Source organism: Colius striatus, chromosome 1 (assembly GCF_028858725.1).
Source record: "Colius striatus isolate bColStr4 chromosome 1, bColStr4.1.hap1, whole genome shotgun sequence".
NCBI classification, from domain to species: Eukaryota; Metazoa; Chordata; class Aves; order Coliiformes; family Coliidae; genus Colius; species Colius striatus.
The window spans coordinates 28,480,875-28,494,333 of NC_084759.1; the positions used below are offsets into that span (position 1 = coordinate 28,480,875).

The 13,459-nt window shown below is 39.5% G+C and overlaps 1 protein-coding gene across 5 annotated transcripts in view; it reads right to left on the bottom strand.

The window, feature by feature from the left end:
* Positions 1-13,459, bottom strand: part of FNDC3A (fibronectin type III domain containing 3A) — a 120,944-nt gene that overhangs the window by 12,017 nt on the left and 95,468 nt on the right. For all 5 annotated transcript variants that reach the window (XM_061994572.1, XM_061994578.1, XM_061994563.1 and 2 more), the window contains 6 exons: positions 7,791-7,929; positions 5,108-5,176; positions 3,705-3,823; positions 1,836-1,941; positions 1,569-1,744; positions 387-500 (listed from right to left, as the gene is read on the bottom strand). In XM_061994572.1, coding sequence (XP_061850556.1) covers positions 387-500; positions 1,569-1,744; positions 1,836-1,941; positions 3,705-3,823; positions 5,108-5,176; positions 7,791-7,929 — 723 coding nt within the window. The remainder of the gene's footprint in view (positions 1-386; positions 501-1,568; positions 1,745-1,835; positions 1,942-3,704; positions 3,824-5,107; positions 5,177-7,790; positions 7,930-13,459) is intronic.

Sequence of the window (13,459 nt, forward strand, 5' to 3'; positions counted from 1 at the left end):
ATGGCTGATGTAATAACATAAAACAATAAATCAGCTTATAAAACCAGCAATGTACAGCAATCTATTGCATTATGTGGATATATTCTCTCTGAGGAAAGATAACTACATTCATGAACAGTTTTACAAAGAGCCCGCATCACTGAGAAATGCAGTGCAGCAGTAGTGGCAAAACTCTTAAACAAAAGGATAAAGTAAGATCTCAAGTACAGGCTGCCAATTTACAGCTCTTGTGTCTTGGTATGAGAATGACTTTAAGGTTTTACCCATCAAGTATTGGTTAATCAGATAAGTATGTTTAAAATATGACTGAAATACAGTCTTAAGCTTTTAAAGTTAACAATGTGGAAGAGAATCAGATTAAGATAGTTGCAATGTGGCTTCCTTACCTCCCATGAGACCTGAGCACATGCAGCAGATCTGCACACCACTTGAGGGGGCTTGCACTGATCTGGTGGTCCAGGTGCTGTTGTTATTTCACATTTTTCCGAGTAAGGTCCAAACTATTAAAAAGGGAGTTGATACAACTAAACTGTAAACACAAATCTACTACTTTTAAAAAGACGTTTACCATAGTAAGGATAGTTAATAGCAGCCTGAAACTTTTCATTACTTGCCTACAAAGTAAATCATTGTGAATTTTGAATTCAGGATTTATTTCAGTATCTGACTACTCTGCAGAATAGCTGCAAGATTCCTCTACAGCAAATGAAACTAAAATCAATTTGACACTTGAAACTATCAGGCAAAACAGAACGGTGCTATCCAAATCTTTGTTTTGAAGTTACATGGTGGCTGTAATGTAACGTAACACAATTTGTAACTGTGCATTTATATCCATCTAAAAGAAATACAAGAGTTAAAAATACTTGAACTATAAACCATTTTTTGTGGGGAATGGATAAAGAGTTAGGTCAGTACTTTAAAGTCTTAAAGACCTCTTCACAGTGTCAACTGATCCTGATAATTTTTATGAAGAGAATGGTACTGAACAAATGCAAGCAGCCCTGCCTCTCTGTCTTTAAATCAGGACTTTGCATACATAATTAAATAAAGCTTGTTCTACAGCACCAATTGATTTAAACATGTTTAATACTCCAAATACAAAAATACTCTTGTGTGTGACAGAACACCTACTCAGAAGTTAAACTAAATATAAAAAAAGTCTCAGAAATGCTAATCACGTTTTAGAAAACCAACACCTGTAAAAATAGAGGCCAATCAATTTACAAAGCTGTATATAGAAAACAATTTACTACTTTACTTCTCATGAGAACATTAAAGTTGGAACAACCCTTTCATAAAGTATGTGGCATTTCCTAACCATTTCCCAATGCCATTATTCAGATAGAAGACATAATTAGCTATTTTATCTTCTCTTCATCTAAAACTCTATTCATTATAAACTGATGTTTACCTGTCCCCACACAACAATAAGCTAATGAATTAAATGACTCCACATTAGCAAATTCTCATTTAAAAATTACTGTTAAATGCTTCTTTTAAAGGAGAAAGTCCTTAATAGTGATTGCAGTCTCTGGAACTAATTTCATATCAGACAGTCTCCTTACCCCAGCCTTGTTAGCTGCTCGCAGTCTGAAGTTATATGTCCTCCCTGGAAGAAGGCTGCCTACTGTGCATTCAACATCAGAGCCTTGGTAAACCTCTCTGTGCTCATCAGTTTCTGTCTGAAACATTTCCAGACCATAACAGGTAATGGGTGAACCGCCGTCTACCTGAGGTGGCCCTAAAAATAAGAAAGAAAGAAAAGCCTATTTAATCTTAAAACGTAATGCATTGGGATTCTTTACAGTCACTAACAGTTATAACAGAATTACCCCAGCGCAGCTGAATTTCTCTTGCTCTTGGTCTTCCCTGTAGCCTGGGAGGCTGGCACGGACCAGGAACCACCGCTGGTGTCTGCACCAGTAAAGAATCAGATGCCTGCAAAGGAACAAGCACTATTATGCCACAGGGCAAATACTTGAGTCAGAACCAGGATCTTCCCTTTTTTGAACTGCATCTATGAAGATGCTTAAGTGACCTGGTATGCATTTCTCATAATGCCTATCTAAAATATGCTACAATAATCACACAATATGCAAAATTACAGTGGCTAATTTATCAATACCAAAATACTTGAAATATGACCTGTTTGATGTAAACTCATTCCTTTTTCCATCAAACAGCAACTCAATGATTTCTAAAACCTTACTTTAAGGTTTGTATACTTTCTGCGTAAGAATCTCTCAGAAAGCAAAAGAAAGGTCAATCAGAAGAGACAAAAAAAGTGAGTGCAAAGATGCATAGCATAACAACGTGCAGCAGATGGCATTGACTGTTCTGGATGCAGATGGAAACACATCAGAGAGAATGTGGGGTTATTAGCTTCGATGGGACACAGAACAAACACAAAGTTGGTAAGCTTTTTAGTTTAAAAATGAGATGAGTTTTAAGAGTCTCATTTCACAATTGCTTTCTACACACATTTCAGAAAGAGTGGATTGGAAGGTCTGCTGCTTTTCAGCTGCTTTGAAATGCATTGCTGCAATGAGCAACTGATGCTACTTAAAAAGTAGAATGTTTCTCAGGAGGCATGTATCTATGACAAGCTACAGAGAAGCTGAATTACATCTTTCTTTACTATTCTTCTGTGGAGTTCTGACACCTTCAGAAAGTATCAGGACATTCTGAAAGTTATTTGCACTTTGTTACTCAAATAATATTTATTTTAAAGTAATGGGTTTGGGCTGTGGGGAAAGACATTTGCAGAGTATAAGCCTCCAAAGACATACATACACTTGTGGTTAGGTGACTGGGAAGTATACTGTCTTCCCTGTCCTGTGTACAACAGCAGGCTGAGCCATGGTGAGACGGTAAGCACTGCTGCTGAACCAGCATGGAAGGAGCCCAGATTGATTCTTAGACAAGGTGGCTATGGGCAAGGTTATCTTTGCAGGAGACTTCTATGTGAAGGAAGAACACATACATTTCATGGTAGTAAAGGGGGACTAGGGGAAACAACAGCATCAAGAATGCAACGGTCTAAGATTTTCAGGAGATCTGGTTGATAGCGAAGCCCTGCCAGAAGTCTGCAGAGAGTCAGAGCTGGCTTGGTTACACTTGCTGCTGAGAAGCATGGAAAAGAATAGAGCATGACGTTTTCTCATGGGAGGTTGAATGACACCAGAGAAGTGACACTGCAAATGTAAATGTATGTGGTGTGCATGTATGAGGGAGCAGAGTATGGCATACCAAGTTGTTTGGGAAGACTGAAAAGCCACATTTTGATAACAGCTGAGACAGTATGGCAGGAGATTATGGAGAACAATCCTGTTAAGTCTGAGGAAATACTGTATCATCCCCTGCCTGCTGGACTGACTTGGCTGCTCGGATAGGGTACTCACTGACCACATGGAAAACATTACATTTATACTGCTGTTTTGGGTTAGGCCTTAAGAAATGGTATTCTATCACCGTATCACACAGGAAACACATAGTACCTGTTTCTATAAATAGGAAAAATCACTTTAAACAAAATACAGTATCAGAACAGAACATTCACAATTATTTCTTTAAGAAACTGGCAGAAACTTGAAAAACTGGGCACCTTTTTGAGATACTAATTGTGACTATTTTGTTAGGCACTTCTGTGCAATATTTGTTATTAACTATTGGACCAGAACACAAATGTTAGCTCGTATTACCATGCTTTGTCCTCCTTCCCCAACGCAGTATACACGCAAGCGATAGGAGAAGCCAGGATTTAGTCGGTCACACACATGTTCCCTGGTAGCTCCGCTGTATACTGTGTCCCACTTGTTTCCTGAAAAGTTAGGAATAAGAGTGCAATCAACCAACACAGTATGTATTCTAGCTTCACTAAATAAGTGACTGATGTTTATCCAAAAAAATGTCAGGTTTGCTATAAGTTTCCTGGAAAAAGATAAGTAATTTCTTAAAGATATGTAAATTTGTGCAGCTCTGATGAAGTGACATATCTTCCTTATTTGGTATTCACATTAACTAGAAGAGAATTACTTAATCAAGTAATTAGTGGGCCAGCAAGCCCATTCAAACATCATAATCAAATAAACCAAATAAAAAGGAAAGCTACAAAAGCAAAGTTTTTCACCGAAAAGAAACTTTTCATTTCAACATCCATTTTGCAGACTGTAACTGAAGTTTATGCAATCAATAAAACTTGTTCCTGTATTTCCAAATACAGATCCAGCACCATCTGAAATACTTCTTTGCTATTCAGCCAGAATGTTAAATTAGAATCTCTTTAGCACTCTCTTTTTTTGAAGAGATTAAGCAGGGAACCTGGGGACTTCTCATTAGATCTCCAACAACTCAATACATCATGGAATTCAGAGGACTGGGATTGAAATGAAATGCACAGCTCACTACATCTGCATGAAAGGCTCAGGCAAATTATGAAAAAAATGACTTAATGTGGACACGTGATGGAGTGAGGAAAGTACCATACTAAGCATCAAAAGCACCATAGCTGAGACTCCTGATAGGGCTGCCATTATGATATAAGGACAGTGTGTTTTCTTAATCTGACACAGCACTGGAGAAGTATAAACTTTCATTCTGGACATGATCATCCTGCTGAACTTAATAAGGTTACTTAAGAGGTCTAATTTTAAAAATAATTTAGCTGAATAGTTTCCTATCCAGTTTAGAAATAGTGTTATTTCCCCTTCTGTATGAAAGGACAGAAAAGCACATGGCAGAAACTGTGTATGTGCTTTCCTTCAATAGTGATGAATGCAGCACTAGTTTTTCTTTCATCTTTCACACAGCCAGCAAATCTGCACGGCCCTGTTTTCTTGCTCTGAAATATGTAATTTCATTTCCAAAACAGAATACATCTAATTAGTAAGGTAAATACAGAGCACATCCTTCGACACAAGAGTTTTGTGGTATCTTTCTAAGCCAGAGAAGAACAACTTCTTGTATACAAGCATCAACATCTCCATTTTTTAATGGCAGTCCCTTGTAATAACTTTCCATATCATAACACACATTTTACTCTTCCCACAGGTGCACACATGCAGAAGAACACAGCTGAATGCCAACATATGGTGCTAATGCTTACCGTTTAAGCCTTCAGACATCTCCACAACATATGTATTTATTGCTGCTCCCCCGTTGTCTTTTGGCGGATCTATAAAAACCAGCAATATTTCAGCTAAGTGAGGTAAATTAAATGGGTTTGTAGCTTTTGGGGAGAATTTACAAAAGGCAAAGCCAACAGCTGACTGGAGATGGGTGCATGTTTAGACAGACAGCAGCCTGGCCAGCCATAGCATCCTACTTCAGGACAGACGCAAAACACTCAAATTCCCCACTGTGGAAAGCTGCCAGCTCACAGCTCTACAATATAGCCTGCGATGAAGAGTGACAAGTCAATCAGGCACCTGGGAGATGGCACAGTAAACATTTCAGATAGTCTGAAATGCTGTGGAAGGCTGCCTGATTAGGGTTTCAGAGACATAGATCCTAATGGTCCTATAATTTGGACTGCAGATGGGAAAAGATTATCATACTGATTTGCAAATAAGAGTATTTAAAAATGGCTTGAGAACAGCATTTCAAATCCCAAAATATTTTGGGAGAGAATAGAAGTCAGGAGTTCTACACTGAAATCTCTTAAAATTTTAATACATCATTGGAAATTGAGTACACTATGCTCCCTGGTACAATATTAATGTACAAGATATGAACCTACATACCTGTTTTTTACATATAATTCTACTATTCTCTCCCAGCTGACTCGAGAGAGTAGCAAAATCAAAATAATGCAGAAACCCAACTTTTTTGACAAAGACAGCACAATACTTCAATACAAAAGACTACTGCTGCCACAACATTACATTATGTATGTGCTGGATGAAATAATGTTGGCTCTTACACAAGTGTTATGTATCGCATTGTATCTGCTAAATAAATGAGACTTATTATATGGCATATAGCACTTGGAAGTTGGAAGGTAACAAGTTACTCCAGATTAAAGTAAAAATTATCACATTAATTATCACTCATTAAAAAAAATAGAGTGCAGTTCAAAATAGTGACTCTTAAAGGTTTTATATATGAACAGTTATTTCTAAAGAGTTCTTGATTCGCAAATTAAGTTATTAGGTACTTCTAATCACTTCATGCATAATACAACATCCATACAAGATCAAGTATCAGGCCCTGAGGCAGCAAAGCACTCTGCAAAGATGCAAGACTGGACTTGTGGAGTACTACAAGTAGCTTTCTTATTAATGCAAAATACTTAAACACACTATTAAACAGAAACAGGTAGGAAGTTTAACGACCTGTGACGATGAAGAAATCCTTTAACTGTTTTGTTTTCTGCTAAAGTGCTGCGTCACATGGTACTGTTTCACCTTCTCCTATTTCATAGCATAAGGGTAAAACATAACTCCACCTAAGGAAAAGTTTCTCAAGATCCTTATCAAACAAAAACATTTAACTCCCAAAGCCAACCATTTTGAAGAGAAAGGTTGAATGTGGATGTTCTCTTTTGATAAAAAAAAATCACAGAATTTTGTGGGACCTACGTTTTGTGCCAGAAAACAAAAGCACTTAATGCCCAAATTAACACTACTGTTTAAAAAAAAAATATTGTAGTACCCTGCAATTGCAGTCCCTATTACAATTTGTATATTATTCTTCCCACATAATTCATAGAATCATAGAATGGTAGGGTTGGGAGGAACCTTTAGAGATCATCCAGTCCAACCCCCCTGCAGAAGCAGGTTCACCTAGATCAGGTCGCATAGGAACATGTCCAGGTGGGTCTTGAAGACCTCCAAGGAAGGAGACTTCACAACCCCTCTGGGCAGCCTGTGCCAGGGCTCCCTCACCCTCACAGTGAAATAGTTTTTTCTTATGTTTAAGTGGAACTTTTTGTGTTCCAGCTTCATCCCATTACCCCTTGTCCTATTGCTAGCTACAACTAAAAAAAAAGGCATATCCCAACCTCCTGACACCCACCCTTTAGATATTTGTAAATGTTAATAAGATCTCCCCTCAGTCTCCTCCAGACTAAACAGCCCCAGTTCCTGCAGCCTTTCCTCATATGAAAGATGTTCCAGTCCCCTGATCATCTTGCTGGCCCTGCGCTGGACTCTCTCCACAAGTTCTCTATCCCTCTTGAGCTGAGGAGCCCAGAACTGGACACAGGACTCCAGATGAGGCCTCACCAGGGCAGAGTAGAGAGGGAGCAGAACCTCTCCCAACCTGCTGGCCACACTCTTCTTGATGCATCCCAGGATGCCATTGGCCTTGGCCACGAGGGTACATTGCTGGCTCATGGTTAGTTTATTATCAATCAGGACTCCCAGGTCTCTCTCTGCAGAGCTGCTCTTCAGCAGTTTGACCCCCAGCCTGTACTGGTGCATGGGGTTGTTCCTTCCCAGATGCAGGACTCTGCACTTGTCCTTGTTAAACCTCATGAGGTTCCTCTCTGCTCAACTGTCAAGCCGGTTGAGATCCCACTGAATGGCAGCACAGCCTGCTGGGGAATCAGCCAGTCCTCCCAGTTTGGTGTCTGATGTTAATTTGGTGTTAAATTACAGTCCTATACTAAGTATTTTAAATCACTATTTCTCCTCTTAGTTCCATGAAAATGGACCATAAGGGCTTAGTTGACTGCACTGTTACTGAAGTAAAGTCTGGCTTTCTACATACATACAAATAATACATTTTTACATATATATAAGAAATACTGAGGATATACTCTAAACAGGGCTGAACAACAATCTTACCCCAGGTTATTTTAAAACTCTGTGCATGAATTTTTCCTTTCACTGTGGGTTTTGAAGGTACTCCAGGCTTGTCTGGACAAGTAACGTATTCTACGGTCTCACTTGGACTGCTTTTCCCTTCTGAATTGTAGGCAATGACCTGCAAATATACAAAAAATACTGTAATGAGAACAAATGCACTAGCTGGTGATATTCACTGATAATAGCAAAGTCGAGTTTTATATGTATGCTTTGATAAATAGCTACATAATAAATTCTCCAAGAGCTGAAGTCATCACATGCTTTCATTTTCCTTAGTCCTATAGTTAGTCATGATACTAAATAAAAAACTCACACAAACTGCCAGAAAATAAAAATCTGTAAAAAAATACCCCTGGTAATTATGAAGCTGGAAAAAAACCCCCACAAATCAAATAACCTTCCTTATCCCCCAAATTTCAAAGGTGACATATAAAGTTTGGCTTCTACTTAGCCCAGTGAAAGCTGCCTGACTGTAAAATGTAAGTGGGACGTATAAATGCCAGTGACATTAATAGAATCTGTGGTTGCTCAATACAGCACGAGCCACTTTATTTCAAGGCAAGAAGCTGAAAACTCGTGTTTTAAAAACCATCTAATTTACTCAGGTATGAGCACGGTCTAAGGACTACTCTTTCTAATCAGAGATGTGCAAGTTATTGGTAACAAAACATAAGAAAAAACCTTTATAAAAGCACAGAAACAAAGGATGATGAAAAAGACATACAGCAAAGAGCCTACTTCTAAACTTTCACTGAAGGAACTTGGAAGTATCAAAATTTTAACTGCAATTCCTTTTCCACCAAAGCCAAAAGTATTTTCACGTAAAGAGCAAAAAATGGATGCTTTATTAACTCCTAAAAAGCCCTGAATAATTGGGATTAAGTAAGTAGCACTCTCAAGTTACCACAGTACCTTCTTTTAAGGAAACACAGAGACTAAAGAAATTATATTATCAACAGTAAAAGGGCTATAACCCTTCAGTCCCAAGATCGATAGCAAAAGTTGTCATGGAAGTTATTTACAGGCACACAAAGGACAAGAATGTGATTAGATTTATCAGAGGTAAATCATGTTTGAACCAACCTGAGTACCTTCTACGATGAAGCAACTTGCTCAGTAGATGAGGGGAGAGCTGTGGACATCATCTATCCTGATTTTAAATTGACATGGTCTCCCACAATATCCATTGTAGACAAGCTGGTAAGATACAGACAGGACAGATGGGCCACAAGATGGGTGTAGAAAACCTCATATAATGCCAGGCTCAAAGGCTAGTGGTTAATGTTTCAAAGGCAAAATGGCAGCTGCTCACGGGTGGATTTCCTCAGTAATCATTACGATGTCAGATACTGCTGAAGATCTTTATAACTGGTCTGGATGACAGGAGTGAACGTACCCTCCACAGACTTGCATGTGTCACCTAACCAGGAGCAGAGAGAGGTATGCTGGAAGGAAGAGCTGCCATACAGACTCTGACAGGCTGAAGGACTGCATCAACAAGAACTATGTGTATTTTCACAAAGTTAAATACAAAGTTTGGCTCCTGAGATGGAATAATCCCAGCAGCAGTATCATCTGGGGTCTGACTGGCTGGTCAGCTTTTCTCTTTTCAGCTCTGCTAAAAAGGACCTTGAGATCCTAGTGGAGAGCAAGCCAAATGAATCAGCAAAGCACACTGGCAGTAGCAAAGGCAAGAATACAGAGCGCAAAATAAGGGATATGATTACACCACTTTAGTCAGCTCTTTTTAGGCCATGCCTGGAATACCATGTCTAGTTCTGGTCCTCCTTTTGGGAGACACTGGGAAACTGGAGAGAGTCCAGAAGAGAGTGATGATTAGAGGGTTGGAAAACCTGATATAGGAAAAAAAGGTTAAAGAACTTGAGTTTATTCTGACTAACAAAATTAAGTTTCTCTGGGGCCGATCCGATCGCAGCCTGCCAATACCTACAAAAGTAGTTTTAGAAGAGATGAAGAAGCTCCCTTCACAAGGATCTGTGATGACAAGAGACAGTGGGTGCAAAGTGTGTTTAGTCTTAGCCTCATCAGGGCTAAGACAGGGTTGAACATACTAACCTAAGGCTCTACTTTCTACACAAGTTTGACTCAGACGATCTCTGAAACTCCCTTCCAACTTAGACGTTTCTGTGATTCTAGGAAAACAAATTGCTGCTATTTGCTTTCTAGCTCTACCATTAGTTTACTACATATTCCTGTTCCTAGCAAAAACCTAAACAACCTAAAAAAATGTGTATTTTGGCATTTACATATGTTTAAAAAATGAGCAGAACTGGACAGCAGTAATGTTAGTATAGACTGAGAAAAGGAAATGTGAGCTCGTTTACAAGATTAACAATCATCTGGTTGTCTTTGTGCCCTCACAAATGAAGTTAAACAGGCACAGTTAGAATTTACGTATTATAATAAGGTTTCCAATGGTTATAAAGCTTCTTTTCAAAAGCCTTAAGGAATATTACTACTAATTAGGTCTTTCTCTTGTATAATAAAAATTAAAGATCTGATTAACACAACATTTATTTCTCTTTTATGCCCCCTGAATGAGTGAACAGAGACTTCTGTTTACAGTTTTGTTAAGAAAAACAGGGTATAAACATTGGTTCTTTTATTTTAATGAGAAACTTAGTATGTTTAAGTCAACTATAACAATTAACATGTAGGATTGCTTTCAAAGGAAGACTATGCTGAAGCCCTGCAAAAGCTAGTTTCAAGGTAATTAGCTGTTCTAGAAGTTAATTTGTGGCTAGAACATTCCCAGCTTGGTACAGTCCCAGAATACACAGAGTATTTTAAATTATTTAAGTTTTGTAAAAAACCCAAGTACTGTAAGATTACTCCCCATCATAACCTTTTCTGCTTAAGAAAGTAATCATATTCAGATGTGCAAATATCTGCCATCATTTGAAAAGGAGTACTTACATGTTCGAGTGTTAACTCGAACCAAACTAACCAACCCCTGAACTGCTACAAGTTCATACTGCAAGAGATGCTGTTCTTCAGCAGTTCCCAATTCTTCCTTATGAATTAGTATTTTAAGTGTATGCAAGACAACAGCTGTTGACAATTTTCCCTTGTAAACAGAGATGAGATTATATTTATTCTATTTTATGCTGTGGGATATGCCTTTAGCTTTGTTCCAAAAATCATGCAACTGTTCAAGAGTGACTTAGAACACAGAACAGCCAAGGTTGAAATGGACCTGAGAGATCATCTGGGTCAACCTTTCACAGAAAAGTGAGCTTAAATGACATTATCATAGAATATCATTATCTAGCACCCTATCCAGTTGTTTTTTGAAAGCATCCAGTGATGGAGACTCTATTGTGTCCCTGGAGAGCTTGCTCCAGTGACTGATTGTTCCCACTGTCAAAAAGTTTCTTAAACTAAGATGAAATTTTTCTCAGTGCAACTTGCACCTACTGCCCCTTGTCCTCCTCATGTGGCTCCTTGTGAAGAGAGAACCTTCCTCCTCTTTGTAGCCATCTTTTAAGTACTGGAAAACTGTGATGAGGTCTCCTCAAGCCATCTCTTCTCCAAGGAGAAAAGATTTATTCCTTTAGGCTTGCCTTATAGGGCAGGTTCTCTATCTTCATGGCCCTCCTTTGGACCCTCTCCGGTCTTTCTGTTTTGAATATGGGAATCAGAATTGGACAAAGTACTCCACACGTGGCCAGACAAGAGCTGAATGCAGTAGGACAATGCCACCTCTTACCTCTGCCAGTAATGCCCCTGTGGATGCAGCCCAGGATTCCATTTGCCTTTGTTCCCGCACTGTGGCATTGCTCAGAGTTAGTTTGTCCACCAGGACCTCCAGGGCCCTTTCAGCAAGACTGCTAGCCTATCCTGGGCTCCTTGGTTATTTTGACCCAGCTGTAGGACTTTGCATTTGTCTCTGTTAAACTTCATACTGCTGCTGTTAGCCCACTCTTCTAGCCTGTCCAGGTCTCTGTAAGATGGCTCTCCCTTCTGATGTGTTCATTACATCACTCAGTTTGGTGTCACCAGCAAACTTGGTGAGGGTGCTTTCAGTCCCATTGTCCAGATCATTTGTGAAGATGAGCAGTGTGGGGCCCTTTATCGATCCCTAGAGAATCCTACTTCTGACAGGCTGCCAGCCTTAGAAAAAAACATTGACCACCACCTTCCCAGTGTGACCCGCTGGGCAGTTTTCTACTTGTCTTGCAGACCACCCATCCAGTCTGTATCTTGCCAATTTGTCCAGAAGAAGGCTGTGGGAAACAGTGTTACATGCTTTGCTGAAGTCCAAAGGTAAACAACATCCACTGCTCTCCTCAGTCCAATTGAAAGTGATACATTGATGCAGGTGATTGGGCTAGTCAGGCATGATTTGCCTTTAGTGGAGCCTTTTCCCAATCCCCAGCTTTATGTAGCTTGTAATGCCTTCTAGGAAGGCTCTTCCATTACTTTCCCACGGACTATAGTAAGACTAATGGGCCTAGTTTCTTGGGTCCTCTTTTAAGCCCTTATTGTAGTTAAGTATAATGTTTGCCCTCTTCCAGTCATCAGGGATATGCCCTGATCTCCACTACTTCTCAGACATTACAGATGGTGGCCTTGCAACAATGTCAACCACTTCTCTTGACATCCTGGAGTGGATTCTGTCCTGGCCCATACATTGATGTGGATACAGACCCTGTAAGAGGCCACAGTGCAGCCCTTCCCTAGAACTGGTGGGCTAACACATGCCTTGTCACAGTTATTTGATCCTGTGATCTGGGGTTCAGCTATGCCAGTCAAGACAGAGACACAGAAGACATTGAGAACTTCTGCCTTATTGGCATTATTAACAACTTGCTTCTCTGCTCTGTTTAACAGTGGGTCTGTATGTGTCTTTCCTGTGCTTCTGCTTAATGCTAATCATAGAATCATAGAATGGTAGGGTTGGAAGGGACATTCAGAGATTATCTAGTCCAACCCCCCTGCAGAAGCATGTTCACCTAGATCAGGTATCGGAGGATTTTTTTCTTGTAGTTCTTAACATCTTTGACCAATTTCAGTTGCAGCTAATCCTCAGCCTTCCTGACTGCTTCTCTGCACGTCCCAGCAAGGTTGTTGTAGTACTTGATGGCTATCTGGCCGCCTTCCCTTAGCCAGCATGCTTCTTTTTTGCTCTTAATCACACCCAAAAGTGCATTGTTAAGCAACTGTTTAGCTAGACTTCACTCTGAGCTAACAAGTTCATCCCTTAAAACTTATCAGAATGGGCTCTGCATCATGATAATATGAATCATTTACTAACTTGGTCTCAGTGTTATGTTAGCACTGACAAGCATTTTTTTAATCAAAGGTGCTCCTTACCCCAACACTTTCAGATGTGTTTAGAGTCTATCAAAGAATCCCATAGTTACACTAAGTAATGTTACCCGTGTATATGCAACACGGAAGCCAAATAAAAACCCCCAACCGTTCAGAACACTGATTAATGATCTGGAATTTCAAGATAAGTTATGCCCTTGCAGAGGTTCTTATTCCTTCCACAGAGATGATTAATGAAGTAGGTGTTCAGATGATAGTTTTGAGAAATTAAGATCATAAGAAACTGGCATAAAATGTGGGGTTTTCCTTAAAAAAGGCCCTCCCCACTTCTGAGTCAATCTCAAGCTCCTCTG